The sequence below is a fragment of the Anomaloglossus baeobatrachus genome, chromosome 1 (genome assembly GCF_048569485.1).
Source record: "Anomaloglossus baeobatrachus isolate aAnoBae1 chromosome 1, aAnoBae1.hap1, whole genome shotgun sequence".
Classification (NCBI taxonomy): Eukaryota; Metazoa; Chordata; class Amphibia; order Anura; family Aromobatidae; genus Anomaloglossus; species Anomaloglossus baeobatrachus.
Window position 1 is genome coordinate 67,324,159 of NC_134353.1, and position 22,627 is coordinate 67,346,785.

General features: G+C 52.2%; 1 protein-coding gene across 4 annotated transcripts in view; it reads left to right on the forward strand.

The window, feature by feature from the left end:
• The window catches only part of HTT (huntingtin), a 399,016-nt gene that overhangs the window by 178,028 nt on the left and 198,361 nt on the right, over positions 1 to 22,627 (forward strand). For all 4 annotated transcript variants that reach the window (XM_075346836.1, XM_075346838.1, XM_075346839.1 and 1 more), the window contains 2 exons: positions 6,730 to 6,876; positions 13,556 to 13,676. In XM_075346836.1, coding sequence (XP_075202951.1) covers positions 6,730 to 6,876; positions 13,556 to 13,676 — 268 coding nt within the window. The remainder of the gene's footprint in view (positions 1 to 6,729; positions 6,877 to 13,555; positions 13,677 to 22,627) is intronic.

The window sequence follows — 22,627 nt, forward strand, 5'->3', positions numbered from 1 at the left end:
TGCGGCGCGGCTGGGACTGTTATTTCGCCGGGGACTACCGCGCCGACCGGGCTTATACGCCGGCCGCGCTTATAACTTTAGTCCCCGGCTTTTGCGGCCTAGTCTCACTTTTTTCCCGCCCCCAGGCCTGCCAGTCAGGGGAAGGGCGGGACGCTGTACGAGAAGTCAGCACTGAGGGCTGGAACATGCTTTGCATACTCCACCCCCCTCACTGTGCACAGTGGGGCACCAGATTCCCGCACTTTCTAGGGCACGCCCACGGCCCCCTCCTCTCCTCAGGACGCCGGCAGCCATTCCTGTCAGCTCTTCTGACGCTGGAGAGGGGAGACAAGCTCGGGGAGACCCAGGCAGGGATTCTGGTGACCACACAACCGCTTTGAGCGGGCGGTAAGCAGCACCTGAGGTGCTGGCCCCACTTGTGCAGAAGTGTACTTATAGATTATATGATTATAGGCTATACTTTACACTGTATGGTGCACGGTTGATTTTTGGCTATATACCCTCCTGGATTGCTCAGGGGAGACAACAGCATGGCGTCCACAAGAAGCAAGGGTGCCAAAGCACAGGCTTACTATGCTGCCTGCGCCGCATGTACGGCTATACTACCGGCAGGTTCCACTGACCCTCATTGTGTGCAATGCTCGGCTCCTGTAGCACTTACTCAGCCGGAGCCTCTGCTAAGGGTGGCCCAGGAGGAACCACCTGCTAACACGGTCCAGGTGACAGGGACGGAGTTTGCAGTTTTTACTGATAGACTTTCTGAGACTATGGCTAAGATACTAGAAGCCTTGCAGTCCAGACCGGTATCTCAGACCATGGGCACTGTGGAATCATTGCTCCCTGGTTCCCCTCATTTGGATCAACAATGTCCTCCCGGGGTGTCTCATAGATCCCAGGGTGAGGTCTCTGACACGGACCGCAGCCCCAGACCGCCTAAGCGAGCTCGCTGGGAAATTCCCTCGACATCATCACATTGTTCAGGGTCTCAGCGGGAGGACTCTCTGTATGATGAAGCGGAGGTAGCTGATCAGGATTCTGATCCTGAGGCCGCTCTCAATCTTGATACTCCGGATGGGGACGCCATAGTGAATGATCTTATCGCGTCCATCAATCAAATGTTGGATATTTCTCCCTCAGCTCCCCCAGTAGAGGAGTCAGCTTCTCAGCAGGAGAAATTCCGTTTCAGGTTTCCCAAGCGCACAACGAGTATGTTTCTGGACCACTCTGACTTCAGAGAGGCAGTCCAGAAACACCGAGCTTGTCCAGATAAGCGTTTTTCCAAGCGCCTTAAGGATACACGTTATCCCTTCCCCCCTGACGTGGTCAAGGGCTGGACTCAGTGTCCCAAGGTGGATCCTCCAATCTCCAGACTGGCGGCTAGATCCATAGTTGCAGTTGAAGATGGGGCTTCACTCAAGGATGCCACTGACAGACAGATGGAGCTCTGGTTGAAATCCATCTATGAAGCTATCGGCGCGTCTTTTGCTCCAGCATTCGCAGCCGTATGGGCACTCCAAGCTATCTCAGCTGGTCAGGCGCAAATTGACGCACTCACACGTACGTCTGCGCCGCAAGTGGCGTCCATAACCTCTCAAACGTCGGCATTTGCGTCCTACGCTATTAATCCTGTCCTGGACTCTGCGAGCCGTACGGCGGTTGCAGCCGACAATTCGGTGGCAATACGCAGGGCCTTGTGGCTACGGGAATGGAAGGCAGATTCGGCTTCCAAAAAGTGCTTAACCGGTTTGCCATTTTCTGGCGACCGTTTGTTTGGTGAGAGATTGGATGAAATCATCAAACAATCCAAGGGAAAGGAAACATCCTTACCCCAGGCCAAACCAAACATACCCCAACAGAGGAGGGGACAGTCGAGGTTTCGGTCCTTTCGGGGTGCGGGCAGGTCCCAATTCTCCTCGTCCAAAAGGCCTCAGAAGGATCAGAGGAACTCCGATTCATGGCGGTCTAAGTCACGCCCTAAAAAGACCGCCGGAGGTGCCGCTACCAAGGCGGCTTCCTCATGACTTACGGCCTCCTCACACCGCATCCTCGGTCGGTGGCAGGCTCTCCCGCTTTTGCGACACCTGGCTGCCACAGGTAAAAGACCGTTGGGTGAGAGACATTCTGTCTCACGGTTACAGGATAGAGTTCAGCTCTCGTCCTCCGACTCGATTCTTCAGAACATCTCCGCCTCCCGAGCGAGCCGATGCTCTTCTGCAGGCGGTGGGCACTCTGAAGGCAGAAGGAGTGGTGGTCCCGGTTCCTCTTCAGCAACAGGGTCACGGTTTTTACTCCAACCTGTTTGTGGTTCCAAAGAAGGACGGGTCTTTCCGTCCTGTCCTGGACCTAAAACTGCTCAACAAACACGTAAAGACCAGGCGGTTCCGGATGGAATCCCTCCGCTCCGTCATCGCCTCAATGTCCCAAGGAGATTTCCTTGCATCGATCGATATCAAAGATGCTTATCTCCACGTACCGATTGCTCCAGAGCATCAGCGCTTCCTGCGCTTCGCCATCGGAGACGAACACCTTCAGTTCGCGGCACTGCCGTTCGGCCTGGCGACAGCCCCACGGGTTTTCACCAAGGTCATGGCTACAGTAGTTGCGGTCCTCCACTCTCAGGGTCACTCGGTGATCCCTTACTTAGACGATCTGCTGGTCAAGGCACCCTCTCAAGAGGCATGCCAACACAGCCTCAACGCTACTCTGGAGACTCTCCAGAGTTTCGGGTGGATCATCAATTTTCCAAAGTCAAATCTGACACCGGTCCAATCGCTGACATATCTTGGCATGGAGTTTCATACCCTCTCAGCGATAGTGATGCTTCCGCTGAACAAACAGCGGTCACTGCAGACAGGGTTGCAATCTCTCCTTCAAGGTCAGTCACACCCCTTGAGGCGCCTCATGCACTTCCTGGGGAAGATGGTGGCAGCAATGGAGGCAGTCCCTTTCGCGCAGTTTCACCTGCGTCCTCTTCAATGGGACATCCTACGCAAATGGGACAGGAAGCCGACGTCTCTCGACAGGAACGTCTCCCTCTCTCAGGCAACCAAAGCTTCCCTTCGGTGGTGGCTTCTTCCCACTTCTTTATCGAAGGGGAAATCCTTCCTACCCCCATCCTGGGAGGTGGTCACGACGGACGCGAGTCTGTCAGGGTGGGGAGCAGTCTTTCTCCACCACAGGGCTCAGGGTACGTGGACTCAGCAAGAGTCCTCACTTCAGATCAATGTTCTGGAGATCAGGGCAGTGTATCTTGCCTTAAAAGCGTTCCAGCAGTGGCTGGAAGGCAAGCAGATCCGAATTCAGTCGGACAACTCCACAGCGGTGGCTTACATCAACCACCAAGGCGGAACACGCAGTCGGCAAGCCTTCCAGGAAGTCCGGCGGATTTTGATGTGGGTGGAAGCCACGGCCTCCACCATCTCCGCAGTTCACATCCCGGGCGTGGAAAACTGGGAAGCAGACTTTCTCAGTCGCCAGGGCATGGACGCAGGGGAATGGTCCCTTCACCCGGACGTGTTTCAGGAGATCTGTTGCCGCTGGGGGATGCCGGACGTCGACCTAATGGCGTCCCGGTACAACAACAAGGTCACGGCATTCATGGCACGATCTCACGATCACAGAGCTCTGGCGGCAGACGCCTTAGTTCAGGATTGGTAGCAGTTTCAACTCCCCTATGTGTTTCCTCCTCTGGCACTGTTGCCCAGAGTGTTATGCAAGATCAGGGCCGACTGCCGCCGCGCCATCCTCGTCGCTCTAGACTGGCCGAGGAGGTCGTGGTACCCGGATCTGTGGCATCTCACGGTCGGCCAACCGTGGGCACTACCAGACCGACCAGACTTGCTGTCTCAAGGGCCGTTTTTCCATCTGAATTCTGCGGCCCTCAACCTGACTGTGTGGCCATTGAGTCCTGGATCTTAGCGTCTTCGGGATTATCTCAAGAGGTCATTGCCACTATGAGACAGGCTAGGAAACCAACGTCCGCCAAGATCTACCACAGGACGTGGAAAATATTCCTGTCGTGGTGCTCTGCTCAGGGTTTTTCTCCCTGGCCATTTGCCTTGCCCACTTTTCTGTCCTTTCTTCAATCCGGATTGGAAAAGGGTTTGTCGCTCGGCTCCCTTAAGGGACAAGTCTCTGCGCTCTCTGTGTTTTTTCAGAAGCGCCTGACCAGACTTCCACAGGTAGGCACGTTCCTGCAGGGGGTTTGTCACATCGTCCCTCCTTACAAGCGTCCGTTAGAACCCTGGGATCTGAACAGGGTGCTGATGGTTCTTCAGAAACCACCGTTCGAGCCAATGAGGGATATTTCTCTCGCACGCCTTTCGCAGAAAGTGGTTTTCCTAGTAGCAGTCACTTCACTTCGGAGAGTGTCTGAGCTAGCAGCGTTGTCATGCAAAGCCCCTTTCCTGGTGTTTCACCAGGACAAGGTGGTTCTGCGTCCGGTTCCGGAATTTCTCCCTAAGGTGGTATCCCCCTTTCATCTCAATCAGGATATCTCCTTACCCTCTTTTTGTCCTCATCCAGTTCACCAATGTGAAAAGGATTTGCACTTGTTAGATCTGGTGAGAGCACTCAGATTCTACATTTCTCGTACGGCGCCCCTGCGCCGCTCGGATGCACTCTTTGTCCTTGTCGCTGGCCAGCGTAAAGGGACACAAGCTTCCAAATCAACCCTGGCTCGGTGGATCAAGGAACCAATTCTCGAAGCTTATCGTTCCTCGGGGCTTCCGGTTCCCTCAGGGCTGAAGGCCCATTCTACCAGGGCCGTGGTAGCGTCCTGGGCCTTGCGGCACCAGGCTACGGCTCAGCAGGTGTGTCAGGCAGCTACCTGGTCGAGCCTGCACACTTTCACGAAACACTATCAGGTGCATACCTATGCTTCGGCAGATGCCAGCCTAGGTAGGCGAGTCCTTCAGGCGGCGGTTGCCCACCTGTAGGACGGAGCCGTTACGGCTCTATTATGAGGTATTATTTACCCACCCAGGGACTGCTTTTGGACGTCCCAATTGTCTGGGTCTCCCAATGGAGCGACAAAGAAGAAGGGAATTTTGTTTACTTACCATAAATTCCTTTTCTTCTAGCTCCAATTGGGAGACCCAGCACCCGCCCCTGTTTTTTTGTGTACACATGTTGTTCATGTTGAATGGTTTCAGTTCTCCGATATTCCTTCGGATTGAATTTACATTAAACCAGTTTATAATTTTTTCCTCCTTCTTGCTTTTGCACCAAAACTGAGGAGCCCGTGGGAGCACGGGGGGTGTATAGGCAGAAGGGGAGGGGCTTTACACTTTTAGTGTAATACTTTGTGTGGCCTCCGGAGGCATAGCTCTACACCCCAATTGTCTGGGTCTCCCAATTGGAGCTAGAAGAAAAGGAATTTACGGTAAGTAAACAAAATTCCCTTCTTTTTTTTTTTTTTTTTTCAATGTGCTTTATTGCATTGAATGCAATAAAGCACATCCCAACCCGCACGCGGCAAAACCGCGGCAATACCGCGAACAATACCGCGGTGAAACCGCCGCAAACCTCATGCGGTTTTCGGGTGCGGTTTGCCGCGTTTTTTTACCGCGGGTGTGGTAATCTTTGAGAGCATGCGGAATTTTCTCAAGAAAATTCCATTTCCCAGTGCGCACATAGCCTAAAGGGAACCTGTCAGCAGAAATTTTGCACTAAACATAAAAGATCCCCCCTCTGCAGCTCCTGGGCTGCATTCTAGCAATGTTCCTGTTGTTTATGTGCCCCCTTTCAGACCAAAATAAAGACTTTATTAAGTGGTACCTTTTTGTATTCAGATACTGTAAATGGGACATGGGGGCGGGCTTTCTGGTGTCCGTTATTCTGCCTCCTGCTGCTTTAGGCCGTCCCCCATCGCTCAGTTCCATAGCTGTGAACGCCGCCCAGTGCTCCAGAGGTCCCCGCGCATGCCCAGTGCCTATCTCTCGTGGATGAGCACTGTGCTCAGTGTCACCGCTGGTGACGTGTGCGCAGGCTTTAGATTATGGGCGGCGCTTTGATTTTCATTACCAAGTAACCGCCCATAATCGCATGACCGCGCTTTCCCCCTCTGCCTCCTGCGTCTATTCCTGATCGGTGGTGTCCTGCTCCGCGCTCCTCCCATCTATTTCCTGCCTCAGGGCAAGATGGGAAAGAGGTAACATGGGGTCAGCAGGCCCGCGCTTGCGCAGAACGAAGGAGGCAGAGGGGGAAAGCGCGGTCACGCGATTATGGGCGGTTACTTGGTAATGAAAATCAAAGCGCCGCCCATAATCTAAAGCCTGCGCACACGTCACCAGCAGTGACATTGAGCACAGTACTCATCCACGAGAGATAGGCACTGGGCATGCGCGGGGACCTCTGGAGCACTGGGCGGCATCCACATCTATGGAAATGAGCGATGGGGGACGGCCTAAAGCGGCAGGAGGCAGAATAACGGACACCAGACAGCCCGCCCCCATGTCCCATTTACAGTATCTGAATACAAAAAGGTACCACTTTATAAAGTCTTTAATTTGGTCAGAAAGGGGGCACATAAGCAACAGGAACATTGCTAGAATGCAGCCCAGGAGCTGCAGAGGCGGAATCTTTTATGTTTAGTGCAAAATTTCTGCTGACCGGTTCCCTTTAAGGTGCTAATTTTAAATTATAAGGCCAGAATCTGGTGACAGGTTCCCTTTAATCGTCTTGTATATGTATTTATGTAGTGTTGTGTTGTTGTTTTTATTCTCACAGGCTGGTTCCAAAGTTGTTTTATAGCTGTGATCAAGGACAGGCCGATCCGGTGGTGGCAGCAGCTCGGGACCAGAGCAGCGTGTACCTGAAGCTCCTCATGCACGAGACTCAGCCGGCATCTCACTTTGCTGTCAGTACAATCACCAGGTAATCGGAATGAGATCCTGAATAGAGGAGAATAAATGCAAATCTGAACATGGTTTTATAAGTGTTTTATTTCTTGTGGAATACATTGGGGGACACGGGTAGTCCCTACTGCTAGGGGCTCCACACTAGACAAAAAAGAACGTGGGGGCTCTGCTTGATGAAGTATACCCTGTCCTCAGACACAAGGCATGGATTTTTTTTTAGTACATTGGAGGTGTGAGAAGCTCCGGTGGTAGACCTGTGTGAGAAGCTCCGGTGGTAGACCTGTGTGAGAAGCTCCGGTGGTAGACCTGTGTGAGAAGCTCCGGTGGTAGACCTGTCAAATGTAAACATGTTACCTGACCATTCTTGTGGAGTAAATGTTTACTCTAAAGAGCATTTCTGGCTTTCACGACCCTGTTTGTGGTCTCCAAATAACTCATGTGACCTATCGGGGATCACAGAGAGATTTGGAAAGACTGGAAGGCTTCCACCAGAAATAGGTAGACTCTAATGACTCCTGATGTCGGAGAGAACGCTGACTGGGATGGACCGAAGAGAGAGCGAACTATATCCTCCTTGATGTTGAAGGCTGAGATAATATTTGGTATAATGGATGGAATCGGGCATAAAACCACCTTGTCCTGATGGAAAACAAGGAGAGGAGCGCTTCAGACAATCCCTGCAAATGACACGCCACCTTCTAGGAATCTTATTATTTCTCTGACGCCTCATTGGGGGACACAGGACCATGGGTGTTATGCTGCCTATCCATAGGAGGACACTAAGTAGATGCAAAAGCATAGCTCCTCCTCTGCAGTATACACCCCCTGGCCGGGCCAGGCAAGCTCAGTTTTAGCTTAGTGTCTGTAGGAGGCACTTCCTTTCAAGGTTTGTTATTTTTTGAGGGCGACGGTTTCCTTTTGGGACCGATCTCCCACTACCATCAACGGGCGGGAACGTGGAGTGTCGCCTCCACGTACCCACTCCCGCGACGCTGGATCCTGGCTGGACGACTGGTTCCACAGACACCGATTTTCCAAAGCCCAGGGTAGAGGCCTGTGCCCCTATAGCCCAATTCCTCAGCCCCTCTTTGCACGCTCTGAGTTGAATATGACGCCGACACAGCAAGCTGACTCTGCTCTTTTCACTGCCTGGATGGAAGCAGTGTTTCAAGGTGAGATCCCCCTGACTGGTTTCCCAGACAAAGGGAGAAAAGACGCTGCAGGGAAGGCTCCCAGGACATTTACAGTATTATGTACAAGGAGCAAGGATCCTGCACCCACAGTGTTAACTTTTCTCTAGCTTGCTGGCTGGAGGAGGGGCAAGTTCTGCTGTTTGCAGAAAGCCTTGCAGATAATTTCCCGGTGGCAGGGGGAGGGCCCAGGGCTTAGGGACTCACGTTTTATTTGCTCTGTTTATTTGCTCTGGCAGAAAAGCCAGCTGATAACCACCAGTGACAAGCTGTGTGCTGACTGGAGGGAGAGGAAGGAAAACTATCAGAAGCTCCCTTCCCGCTGTTATTTACTACCCACAGCAGGGGGGGGGCACACTGACTCATCTTCCCGCTCTTTTAGCGCTAAGCCCCCCCCAGGAAAGCGTGCGAAGATCTCCATAGAGCTTAACCCTTCCTGAGGACAGGGCCATCGGCTGATTCTGGTGAGGTGCTTGCTTCAATTGTAGCCCTGCTGAGCATTGCTCCCCCTGTTGGCATACTCCTATTAGGAACATGCAGAAACCTAAGGGCACTAAGAGTGCTAAGGCCCACATAGTCTATTATTCAGCCTGCACTGCCTGCCACGCTGAGCTACCACGTAAACACAGGAGGAGGGTCTCTTCTCTCTGTGAGTCCTGTGCCCCTATAGCTCCCCAAGACCCCCCTGCCACCACCGCCGCAACAGTCAGCCCAGAGCCTAGGGCTCCCAGCCCACCGGAATGGACACAGTTTCTATCCCAATCCATGGAAAAACTGTCACAGAACCTGGTGCTGGCTATGCAATGTCGTCCTCCACACCCTTCTGGGTCCCTGGACGGAACGCAGCCTGAGGATACCCCTATGGAGGATCCTTCTAACTTAATCCGGGCACATGCTTCACCGGTTGCAGGGATCAGGAAAAGAGCACACGGCCGGGTGTCTCCAGCGGACTCTCCCTCGGGAGCACACAGGGCAGGCTCTCCCACACGCTCCACGGCTTCTGAAGAGCTGGAGGAGGGAGAATGCTGTTTATACCAAGAGGATTCGTTGGTTTTCAGCCTCCCCAGATGATCAAACTGCAATAGACTCCCTTATAGCAGCAATCAACCAAACTCTGCATGTGGAGGATCCCCCATCCACTACCACTGACCATGTGGTCTCCATTAAGAGGGCAAGGAAACCCCAAAAGGTTCTCGCTGATCACCCAGAGTTTCAGGATATCCTCATAAAGCAAAGGGAGAAGCCTGACAGGCGCTTCGGTAACCAAAAACTCATGGAGTCCCGGTACCCTTTTGCCTCACCTGCCCCTAAGGGCTGGGCCGATCCGCCCTCGGTCGACCCACCCCCCCCCCCGGTCTCCCGCTTTGCCACAAAGACGCTCAGACAGACAGGTGGAGCACCTCGCCCGCTCTTCTTTGAGGCCGCGGGTTCCTCCCTCTCGCCCTCCTTTGCCTCTGTGTGGGTCGCAAAGGCGATCTCGGCCTGGGCAGAATCCCTTAACACTTCGCTTGAGGAATCCCAGTTCCCTCATACCTTCACAGAGGTAACAGCTCAAATTGCCGCTGCAGTGGAGTACCTCATGCAGGCCTCCATGGACGCTGCTACCTGCGCAGCGTTTGCCGCCTCAAATACCATAGCCATCCGTAGAGCTCTCTGGCTCTGACAATGGCGAGCGGACTCTGCCTCCAAGAAGTCTCTCACGGGCCTTCCCTTTTTTCCAGACCGATTTTTTGGCGAACGTCTGGACAAGCTCATTTCTGACGACACGGGAGGAAAGAGTACCTCCCTCCCCCACCTGAAGTCCAGGACGTCCTTCACTAGACATCCACAGTCCTCGTTCCGCTCCTTCGGAACTCATTGGTTGGTCGACATCCCGTGCTGTCCCCGCCGCCAGCCGCGGACTACGCAGGGACCGACCTTCTCAGCTCTCCCCGAAACCCACTTCGTCAAGGCAGCCTAGACCGAAACAGTCCAGGACTAGGGAGACTCGTCCACGACGTTTTCTCCCCTCATGACTCCTTCGGCGCCCCGGAAGACACACTCATTGTAGGAGGTCGACTGCGGCTTTTTTCAACACATCTGGGCTGTCGCCTCAGACGACAAATGGGTGCGAGACCTTGTGTCTTCCGGTTACCAGGACACGACCCCCGAGTCGGTTCTTTCTCTCAAACCCCCTAAAGTCTCAAACGACGCAAAGCTTTTTTTTCTCCGCAATCCTCTCGCTCCAAGCAGCAGGAGTGATAATACCTGTCCCGGACGACGTGAAGTTCAGGGGTTTTTATTCCAACCTCTTTGCGGTCCCCAAAAAGGATGGGTCAGTTCGACCCATCCTGGACCTCAAACACCTAAACAAACATGTGCACGTACGGAGATTCAGAATGGAGTCCCTAAGGTCCATTATTGCATCCATGGTTGAAGGGGAATTCCTCGCCTTAGACATCAAGGACGCGTACCTGCACATACCCATCGCCCCAGATCACCAAAAGTTCCTCCGCTTCGCAGTTCAGGACTCCCACTTTCAATTCGTAGCTCTACCCTTCGGCCTTGCCGCCGCACCAAGGGTCTTCACCAAAGTCATGGCGGCCGCCATGAGCGTCCTTCACGCCAGGGGAGTAGTCGTTCTCCCTTACTTGGACGACTTCCTCATCAAGGTCCCCTCCTTCCGCGACTGCTCAACCAGCGTACAGATCACTGTGGACACCCTATCCCGCTTAGGGTGGCTAGTCAATCTAGACAAATCATTCCCGATCCCATCACGATCCTTCACCTTCCTGGGCATTTCCCTGGACACCCGTCGGGGCTTGATCCTTCTCCCCCTGGACAAGGCGATCGCTCTTCAACGAGCGGTACGCTGCCTTCTACGTCCTCCGTCTCGCTCCGTTCAATTCAGCATGAAGGTGCTCGGCAAGATGGTGGCGGCTATGGAAGCAGTACCCTTTGTTCAACTGCACCTCCGCCCACTGCAGCTAGCCCTTCTAGGACAAGAGCCCCTTCTCCCCGGACAGAAATCTTCACCTGACGCCCTCAGTCAGGTACGCACTCTGCTGGTGGCTTCGGTCCTCATCCCTATCGAAGGGGAGATCTTTTCTCCCAGTGAACTGGCTGGTCCTGACCACGGACGCCAGCCTCCTAGGCTGGGGAGCAGTGTACCGGCACCACACTGCTCAAGGACGTTGGACGCCCCAGGAGTCTTCCCTAACCATAAACATCCTGGAAACCTGCGCGATCTTCCCCGCGCTCAGGGCATTCTACCCTCTGCTAGCGGGTTATCAGATTCGAGTCCAATCGGACAATGCGACAGCTGTAGCCTACATCAATCGCCAAGGGGTACACCTGCAGCAAGGCAGCTTATCTCAAGGCCCACAGGATCCTCTGCTGGGCCGAATCAACAGGGTCAGTGATATCAGCGGTACAGATACTGGGAGAAGAGAACTGGGCAGCAGACTTCCAAGTCGCCAAGGCCTGGCTGCCGGAGAGTGGTCTCTCCACCCAGAAGTGTTTTTACACATCTGCACTCGCAGGGGCACACCAGACGTGGATCTAATGGCCTCAAGGTTGAACGCAAAGGTACCCGCGTTCATAGCCAGTTCACGCGATCCGCAGTCCATCGGCGCAGATGCTCTAGTCTGCTCCTGGCTCCACTTCCGCCTGCCTTACATATTTCCACCCCTACCTCTGCTGCCGCGGGTAATCAGGCAAATCAAGGTAGAGGGAGTCCCGATTATACTGATAGCGCCAAACCGGCCCAGGCGCGCCTGGTACGCCGAATTAGAACAAATGCTCGCAGACGTACCGTGGCGCCTTCCAGACATCCCAGACTTGCTGACACAAGGGCCCATTTCCCATCAGAACTCCAGAGCCCTGAAGCTGACGGCATGGCTATTGAGACCTGGGTATTAACAAGAGCAGGATTCTCCCCCGCGGTTATCTCCACCATGATCAGTGCCCGAAAGACTGCTTCATCCCGCATATACCACCGTACGTGGAAAATCTTCCTTTCATGGTGCAGGGAAGCTAACGTCCAGCCTCTGCCTCTTGTCATCCCCAGAATTCTCGACTTTCTGCAGGTTGGCTCTCAGTTCCCTTAAAGGGCAGGTCTCAGCGCTCTCAATCTTCTACCAATGCTGACTGGCTCAAAAAACGCAGGTCAAGACCTTCCTCGAGGGCGTTTCCCATCTAGTTCTCCCGTACAAACGGCCGTTGGAACCATGGGACCTCAATCTCGTTCTGGACGGTCTCCAGGGGTCCCCCTTGGAACCTCTCAAGGAATCCTCCCTTGTTTTTCGGTCCTGGAAGGTAACGTTCCTGGTGGCAATTACGTCCATCAAACGGGTTTCGGAGCTAGCAGCACTCTCTTGCCGCGAGCCTTTTCTGATTTTTTCACCAGGACAAGGTGGTTCTGCGCCCCCTTCCGGATTTTCTTCCAAAGGTTCCTACCCCGTTTCATTTGAACGAGGACATTGTTCTGCCTTCCTTTTGTCCACACCCAGTTCATAGGGTGGAAAGGTCTCTGCATTCGTTAGACCTCGTCAGAGCTCTCAGATATTACATATCCACGACAGCCCCACCTTAGGAAAACGGACTCTTGTTCGTCATTCCTGAGGGGCCTAAGAAGGGACAGGCAACTTCAAGGGCGACGCTGGATTCGCTCTGCGATCCAGGAAGTCTACCGCTTGCAACTCAAGCCCATTCCTAGTGGGCTACGGGCTCATTCCACGCGAACATTTGGCGCTTCGTGGGCCATTTGGCATCAGGTTTCAGTGGAACAGGTGTGTAAGGCTGCGACCTGGTCTAGCCTACATACGTTTTCAAATCATTACAGAGTCCATACCCAGGTTTCAGCTGAGGCAAATCTGGTTAGGACAATTCTGCAAATGGCAGTGGAGCACCTTCTCTCAGTAGGCGCTCCAGGCTGTCAGGGACTGGTTCCTAGTCCTTGGGTTGCGTTGTCTTTGTTTTTATTTTTCCCACCCATGGACTGCTTTAGGACGTCCCATGGTCCTGTGTCCCCCAATGAGGCGTCAGAGAAAAACGAAAATTTGTGTACTCACCGTAAAATTGTTTTCTCTTAGCCATCATTGGGGGACACAGCACCCACCATGTTGCCCTGTTGGGCCTTGGTTCTCTCCGTACCTTATTTGGTTATGACTCTTTTTTTTTTTTCCTCATGTTCCTCTGTTGAGGTAAGTTTTTACTGGCTTTTTCTCCTACTGCTTGTGTACTAAAACTGAGCTTGCCTGGCCCGGCCAGGGGGTGTATACTGCAGAGGAGGAGCTATGCTTTTGCATCTACTTAGTGTCCTCTTATGGATAGGCAGCATAACACCCATGGTCCTGTGTCCCCCAATGATGGCTAAGAGAAAACGATTTTACGGTGAGTACACAAAAATCCGTTTTTTGTCAGTTGAAATTCATTGGTTAGGTTTATGTTCTTGGTGACTTCTCATGGTGTAAGCCGCAGGAAGAGTTTTGCTCTGATTTCTAACGATTGTGAAACTGTTTGCAGGATCTACAGAGGATACAATATACTACAAGGTCCGACAGATGTCAGCATGGAGAATAACCTGTCCAAGGTTATCACGGCCGTCTCCCATGCGTTAACCACGTCGACCACTCGAGCTCTCACGGTAATGATTCTTCTCATGAAACATTGGCTAATGTCTGACCACCATCATGGAAAACCTTGACACTGCTGGAGTTCATTAGCATAAGAAGTGTGAACACCATCATTAGTCTGACTTTCTTAAAGGAATTTTCAGGTTTGGCACAAAAGTCTGACTTCACTCGAAGTGACTGCAGACTTGTCAATCCTCATAGCGCGCAGTGCGTGCACTGTCAGGATTCTCCGGTGCCGGGAGCAGGAGATTATATAACTGCAAATATGCAATAGGCATACTCCTGGGCATATTCTGACTAGACGTGGGCAGCCTCCAACAATTCACGTGGCGTATCGCATAATTTCCAGCACAGGAGAATCCTGACAGTGCGCATTGTTCGTGCTGTGAGGATTTCCAAGTCTGCAGTTGCCTAAAGTGACTGCAGGCTTGAGCCCCAAGCCTGGACAAGCACTTTAACATAGTAGACTGTTGAATAGGTGTCAATATTTGCAAATAAGCAGCCATTTACTTTTTTAAAGAGAACCAACCAGCAGGATTATTACGTCTATAGTAAAACCAGTGCCATACTGGCACTAGGATGCTGAATCCAGGCATTCCTTCAGTTCTGGGCTTGGATGTTTTATTACAGAAATATGTGCAAGTAAAGTTCCAGAAATACACTGCTATTTGATTGACAGGTGCAACAGGGGTGGGAATATGTGGTTGGGTCTTTCTATCTATTCCACCCCTGTGTGCCTGCCTGGCCTTCCTCCCCCTGCCGCTGTCATAGACTTTATTTCCGGCGCCTACTCATTAGCTTTCATCAGTATTGCAGCAAAACCTTTACTAAGATGGCATCGGAGTCTGTGCCTGCGCATGGTGCTAACTCCAGCGCCATCTTTGTGAAGACTCTGCGTTCCTTCATTGGACTGATGGATATGTCATGCGAGGGCGGTGCATGCACCCTCACCTCCTCAGCTCTTGTTGTGACCGTAGGAGCGCCCGCGATCACAACAGAAGTGGAAACCGCCCGCCTCCAAGATAAGCTCCCCACACGTAACCGCACCCAGAAGACTAGCCGCACGCTGGGGAAGAAGACCAGGCAGGGGCGGGAATAGATAGCAAGACACGACCCACATATTCCCTTCCTGTTGCACCTGTCAATCAAATAGTGCAGTGCTGGAACCTTACTTGCACATATTTCTCAAATAAAACATCCAATCTCAGAACAGAAGCTATGGTTACATTCAGCATCCTAGCTCCAGTATAGCACTGGCTTTAATATATATACATACATACATACATACATATATATATATATATATATATATATATATATATATATATATATATATATATATATATATACATATACATATATATATATATATATATATTGTATGTATGTGTGTGTATATATATATATATATATGTATATATATATATATATATGTATATATATGTATATATATATATATATGTATATATATGTATATATATGTGTATATATATATATATATATATGTATATATATGTATATATGTATATATATGTATATATATATATGTATATATATGTATATATATGTGTATATATATATATATATGTATATGTATATATATATATATATATATATATATATATATATATATGTATATATATGTATATATATATATATGTATATATATATATATATATATATATATATATGTATATATATGTGTGTGTGTGTGTGTGTGTGTGTGTGTGTGTGTGTGTGTGTGTGTGTGTGTGAAAATCCTGCTGTTTGTTCCCTTTTTAATGGCCCTGTATATTACTTAAAGGGAAGGTGTCGTCAAGAAAAAACAAACATTTTAATATTTGAAAAAATATAAATTTTTTGTTTAAATAAAATTTATTTGTTTTTAATTGAGAAAAATATAAAAAAAAAACTAAAAGTTTGATATTTTCCACTCCTAAACACTAGGGAGAGCAGCTGCTGAAATCCTGCTGTTGAGCTATTGTAGAACTAGGTGACATTACAGCTGCAGTAAAAGTGGGCAGAATCTGCTCTCCTGTGTGTGATGTCACCTCCCCCTCCCAAGCTGGGTGTTTCCAAAAGGATAAGTGTAGATGAAGTTTAGGATCACCGTGCGGAGCCATTTTGTTGGTGGCCGCAAACTGATCCTAATGTCTAAAGTGTCACTAAGGCCAGCTGCATAGTGCTCCACTGTATCCCGCGCTCCACTGACTGTATTCCGCGTCGCACTGTTTCCCAATGCCTCGCTGACTGTTTCCCTTTGCCTCACTGTATTTTGCGCCCCCATATACTGTTCTACCTGGCGGGATTGGAGGTCCGAGGTGACATGTAGCGAGGAGGGGTGATCCGCAGACTGAGCGGCACTGCACTACAGATGTCACGCCGCGCTCATCGCTCCCAGTCGCATGCACTCACCTCAGACCTGCGCCCCCGGCAGCCTGTCCAGTCAGTGATCACCGTACATAGCCGCGAGCAGAGGAGGCCTGAGGTGAGCACACGCAAGAAGGGGGGTTAGCAAATGCGGAGTGGGAGGGAGGGTGAGCGGAGTGGGAAGGGGTGGTGACCGTCAGAGTGTGGCGGGGGGGGTTTGTGTGACCGGCAGTGTGTGGCGGGGGTGTGTGACCGGCACAGTGTGGCGGGGGTGTGTGTGTGTGTGACTGGCAGTGTGTGACGGGGGGTTCTGACCGGCAGAGTGCAGTGAAGGGGGGTGTAACCGATAGAGTTCAGTGGGGGGGGTGACCGGTAGAGTGTGTCGGGGGTGTGTGACCGGCACAGTGGGGGGGAGGGCGGTGACCGGCAGAGTGCGGGCAAGGGTGGGGCTGAACGGTAGAGTGCGGTGGGGGGGGTGTAACCGGTAGAGTGCGGCGGGGGGGGAGGTGTGACTGGCAGAGTGCAGCGGGGGGTGACCGGTAGAGTGCGGTGGCGGGGGGGGGGTGTACCGGCAGAGTGCGGCGGGGGGGTGACTGACAGAGTGCGGGGTGGGGTGTGATCGGCAGAGTGCAGGGGGGATAATTGGTACTCACCCCAGCCATCCAGGTGGGTGACTGGGAAAGATTGGGATGGCGCCGATCTCCTCCCTCTGCTGTGATCTGGACAGCCCTGGGGCGTCTCCAGGTCACAGCAGGGGGCTGTCCTGTGTTATGTATAGGGCCCGGAGTCTGAATATCAGACCCAATGCCCTGTCGTTACTCACAGAAGATCCAAGATGGCAGCCCCCAGTGCTTCAGTAAAACTAGAATTAAATAAAAACTAAATAAACAGTGAGTTTAATTATGTATGAAAAATACTTGATTTCATAATCACTATTATTAGTACAAAAATAAAAAAATGTGACTCCTTCCCTTTAACATTTGCTCCTGCAAAGTAATGATGCCTAAAAAATATGTAATGATGTACTATACTACGCAAAGTTTCGTGGTCAGTTGCCGGGGTGGGCAAATTTCTCTCTCAAGCACATTTTAATGGGGCCAATGTGCAGGGATAACTTAGAAGAGGCGGACAGCTGTAAGCAAGTGCAGTGACCTCGTCCTCCTCAGCCTGTGGGGTGGACACATCATACCAATATTCCCAATACTGGATTAACTCTTAGTTTTCCACCGTTGCTGTTAGTGGTATTGGAAAACACCAAGTAGACCCATATTTCCTCAAGAGGGAAGAAGGAACCACCCGGCACTATTCAGGAAGCGTAACGGTCATTCACTTTAATCCAGACTTGTTACCGCACTATATGGCAACAGATCCATAGAGCAATGAAAGCGGTGCTCTTTCCATTAGTCAACAATCTGTAAATTTCATGAAAAAGAGACAGAAGGCACTCACCAAATATGCTCAAATAAAAAAGTTGTTTATTCGACCATCAGGTCAGGGGGGAAGGCGTGAGGGAGGCAGAAACACACAATCCCTCGGACGACGGCTGTTTTGCTTCTTTACAACTGACGCTTCCACGAGTGGACTCGTGGATGCGTCAGTTGTAAAGACGCGAAACTGCCGTCGTCCGACGAATTGTGTGTTTCTGCCTCCCTCACGCCTTCCCCCCTGACCTGATGGTCGAATAAACAACTTTTCTTTGTCGCTCCATTGGGAGACCCAGACAATTGGGTGTATAGCTTCTGCCTCCGGAGGCCACACAAAGTATTACACTTTAAAAAGTGTAACGCCTCCCCTCTGCCTATACACCCTCCCGTGGACCACAGGCTCCTCAGTTTTATGCTTTGTGTGGAAGGAGGCACACATCCACTCATGCATTCTCAGACTTAGTTATGTCGGTTGGAAGAAAAGAGGACCCCCACGGGGCCCCCGGCATGTTCCCTTCTCACCCCACTATGTCGGCGGTGTTGTTAAGGTTGAGGTACCCATTGCGGGTACGGAGGCTGGAGCCACATGCCGTCTCCTTCACCATCCCTTATGCGGCTCTGGGAGAAGTGGGATCCTGAGCGGTCATCCATTTGCTGGGACCGTGCTCCATCCGCAGCCCCTGGTGGAACCTGCCGGACCGGAGCCTCTTCAACCCCAGGGACCGGGCCCTGCTACTTAAAGGTACTCTGTGTCCCCATCGGGGATCGTACAGAGAGCGCACCTTCTTCCCGGAAGCCGCGGTAGTTGTAAAACTGAGGAGGCCGGTGGACTTCCGCGCCGACCGTGCCTGCTTGTCGGGCGCGACCTCAAATTTAGTCCCCGGTTTCACCGCGGCCTAGTCGCGAAAATCCCGCCCCCGGGCCTGCCTGTCAGGGGTAAGGGCGGGATTACCGACATGACGTCGGATGTGAGGGCTGGAGCATCCTGCATGTCTTCCTCCCCCCTCACTGACCACTGTGGGGACCCCAGATTCCTGCTCTTTGCTGGTGCCGCCCTTGGCCCCACTCCTCCCCTGAGAGCTCCGGCGGCCATTTTCTGGCATTCTGCTGGTGGATGCTTCTCAGTGAGCGCAGCTCAGCGGCTCCGGGGGATCCAAGACAGGGAATCTGAAGGACACACTCCGCTCGTTAGCGGTCGGTAAGCCACACCGGTCACCCGGTGCTGGCCCCCCTAGGGTGCCGGAATAGATACACACATATATATATATGTGTGTACTCCTATGCGTGGCGGTCCAAGAGGAACTCCTATGCGTGGCAGTCCAAGTCACGCCCCCAAAAGGCCGCAGGAGGCACTGCCTACAAGACGGCCTCCTCATGACTCTCGGCCTCCCCTAGCCGCATCCTCGGTCGGTGGCAGGCTCTCCCGCTTTGGCGACGCCTGGTGGCCACATGTTCAAGACCGATGGGTGAGAGACATTCTGTCTCATGGTTGCAGGATAGAGTTCAGCTCTCGTCCTGCGGCTCATTTCTTCAGAACCTCTCCGCCCCCCGCTCAGGCCGACGCACTTTTTCAGGCAGTGGACGCTCTAAAGACAGAAGGAGTTGTGATCCCCGTTCCCCTTCAGGAATGTGGTCGCGGCTTTTACTCCAACTTGTTCGTGGTGCCAAAAAAGGACGGATCATTCCGTCCCGTTCTGGACCTCAAGCTACTCAACAGACATGTGAGAACCAGACGGTTTCGGATGGAATCTCTCCGCTCGACCATCGCCTCGATGTCACAAGGAGACTTCCTAGCATCGATCGACATCAAGGATGCTTATCTCCATGTGCCGATCGCACCCGAACATCAACGTTTCTTGCGTTTCGCCATCGGGGACGAACACCTTCAGTTCGTGGCATTGCCTTTCGGCCTGGCGACAGCCCCACGGGTTTTCACCAAAGTCATGGCATCCGTCGTGGCGGTCCTGCACTCTCAGGGCCACTCTGTGATCCCCTACTTAGACTATCTCCTAGTCAGGGCCCCTTCTCGGGTGGCGTGTCAACAAAGCCTTACCGCCGCTCTGGCGACTCTCCAGCAGTTCGGGTGGATCATCAACTTCCCGAAATCCAAGTTGACACCGACCCAATCACTGACTTACCTCGGGATGGAGTTTCATACACAGCCAGCGGTAGTCAAGCTACCGCGGGACAAACAGCTTTCTCTGCAGGCAGGGGTGCAATCACTTCTTCGGAGTCAGTCACACCCCTTAAGGCGCCTCATGCACTTCCTGGGGAAGATGGTGGCAGCTATGGAGGCAGTGCCGTTCGCGCAATTTCATCTACGGCCACTCCAATGGGACATTCTCCGCAAATGGGACAAGAGTGCGGCTTCCCTCGACAAGAACATCTCTCTTTCTCTTGCAACCAAAACATCACTTCAGTGGTGGCTCCTACCCACATCTCTGTCGCGGGGAAAATCCTTCCTACCCCCAACCTGGGCTGTGGTCACCACGGACGCGAGCCTGTCAGGTTGGGGAGCGGTTTTTCTCCACCACAGGGCTCAAGGAGCCTGGACTCCGATAGAGTCGTCCCTTCAGATCAATATCCTGGAGATAAGGGCAGTATATCTAGCCCTATTGGCTTTCCATCGGTGGCTGGAGGGCAGGCAGATCCGTATCCGGTCGGACAACGCCACTGCCGTCGCCTACATCAACCACCAAGGCGGCACTCGCAGTCGTCAAGCCTTCCAGGAAGTCCGGCGGATTCTGCAGTGGGTGGAAGACACAGGCTCCACCATCTCCGCAGTTCACATCCCGGGCGTAGAAAACTGGGCAGCAGATTTTCTCAGTCGACAGGGCATGGACGCGGGGGAATGGTCTCTGCACCCAGACGTGTTTCGAGAGATCTGTCGCCGCTGGGGAACGCCGGACGTCGATCTCATGGCGTCACAGCACAACAACAAGGTCCCGGCCTTCATGGCACGGTCTCAGGATCACAGAGCTCTGGCGGCGGACGCGTTAGTCCAGGATTGGTCGCAGTTTCGACTGCCTTATGTGTTTCCCCCTCTGGCGATGCTGCCCAGAGTACTACGCAAGATCAGGTCCGACTGCCGTCGCGCCATTCTCGTCGCTCCAGACTGGCCGAGGCGGTCGTGGTATCCGGATCTGTTGCATCTCACGGTGGGTCAACCGTGGGCACTTCCAGACCGCCCAGACTTGCTGTCACAAGGCCCGTTTTTCCATCTGAATTCTGTGGCCCTCAACCTGACTGTGTGGCCATTGAGTCCTGGATCCTAGCGTCTTCAGGGTTATCTCAGGATGTCATTGCCACCATGAGACAAGCCAGGAAGCCAACGTCCGCCAAAATCTATTACAGGTCTTGGCAAATCTTCCTATCCTGGTGCACTGATAACGGTTTTCCTCCATGGCCGTTTGCCTTACCCACTTTTCTTTCATTCCTTCAATCTGGAATGGACAAGGGTTTGTCCCTCGGCTCTCTCAAGGGCCAAGTATCGGCGCTCTCCGTGTTTTTTCAAAAGCGTCTAGCCAGGCTTCCGCAGGTTCGCACGTTCCTGCAGGGGGTTTGCCACATGGTTCCACCTTACAAACGTCTGTTGGAACCCTGGGATCTTAAGAGTTCTGACGGCTCTTCAAAAGCCGCCTTTTGAGCCGCTGCGGGATGTCTCTCTCTCCCGTCTTTCTCAGAAGGTGGCCTTCCTGGTGGCAGTCACGTCACTTCGGAGAGTGTCTGAGCTTGCAGCGCTGTCATGCAAAGCTCCCTTCCTGGTTTTCCACCAGGATAAGGTGGTTCTGCGTCCTGTCCCGGAATTTCTCCCTAAGGTGGTATCCCCTTTTCATCTAAATCAGGATATCTCCTTGCCTTCCTTTTGCCCTAATCCAATTCACCAGTGTGAAAAGGATTTGCACTCTTTGGATCTAGTGAGAGCACTCCGGTTCTACGTGTCTCGCACGGCGCCCCTGCGCCGTTCAGATGCGCTCTTTGTCCTTGTCGCTGGCCAGCGTAAGGGCTCTCAGGCCTCCAAGTCAACCTTGGCTAGGTGGATCAAGGAACCGATTCTCGAGGCCTACCGTTCTTCGGGGCTTCCGCTCCCTTCAGGGCTGAAAGCCCACTCTACCAGAGCCGTAGGTGCGTCCTGGGCATTGCGGCACCGGGCTACGGCTCAGCAGGTGTGTCAGGCAGCTACGTGGTTTAGTCTGCACACTTTCACGAAACACTATCAAGTGCATACCTATGCTTCGGCAGACGCCAGTCTAGGTAGGCGAGTCCTTCAGGCGGCGGTTGCCCACCTGTAAGAGGGGGCCGTTTTCGGCTCTTTTTATTGAGGTATTCTTTTACCCACCCAGGGACTGCTCTTGGACGTCCCAATTGTCTGGGTCTCCCAATGGAGCGACAAAGAAGAAGGGAATTTTGTTTTTTAAATTCCTTTTCTTCTAGCTCCTATTGGGAGACCCAGCACCCACCCCTGTGCCCTTCGGGCTGGTTGTTCTTTTGTGTACACATGTTGTTGATGTTGATTTGTTCTTTTGGTTCATGGTCTTCAGTTGTCCGAACATCCTTCGGATTGAATTTACCTTAGACCAATTTATAAGTTTTCTCCTTCCTGCTTTTGCACCAAAACTGAGGAGCCCGTGGTCCACGGGAGGGTGTATAGGCAGAGGGGAGGGGTTACACTTTTTAAAGTGTAATACTTTGTGTGGCCTCCGGAGGCAGAAGCTATACACCCAATTGTCTGGGTCTCCCAATAGGAGCTAGAAGAAAAGGAGTTTACGGTAAGTAAACAAAATTCCCTTCTTTTATTTGAGCATATTTGGTGACTGCCTTCCGCCTCTTTTTCATGTAAGACCCATATTTCTTGATGGATAATTTTTACTCAGTACTATATTATCAGTTGCTGTCTTCTACAGGACCAGTTTCAGCAGTATTCCGGTCCAACACCACGTGACCGCATCTGAAACCTACCGGTCCCTATGTTGGAGCAGTGTTGGTAAGGCTCGGTACGAGACTCTCCAGCCTTGTTCTGCGTCTCATACACTTGATATGAGAGAGTTGAAAAGTGACGACCCCTTTTCGTGTGATTCGGCAGCTCACAAATGCAGTCAACGTGGTGTCGGAGCAATGCTGAAACCGGGAGGAGACGGCGAACAGTGACACTGCATGACACTTACACA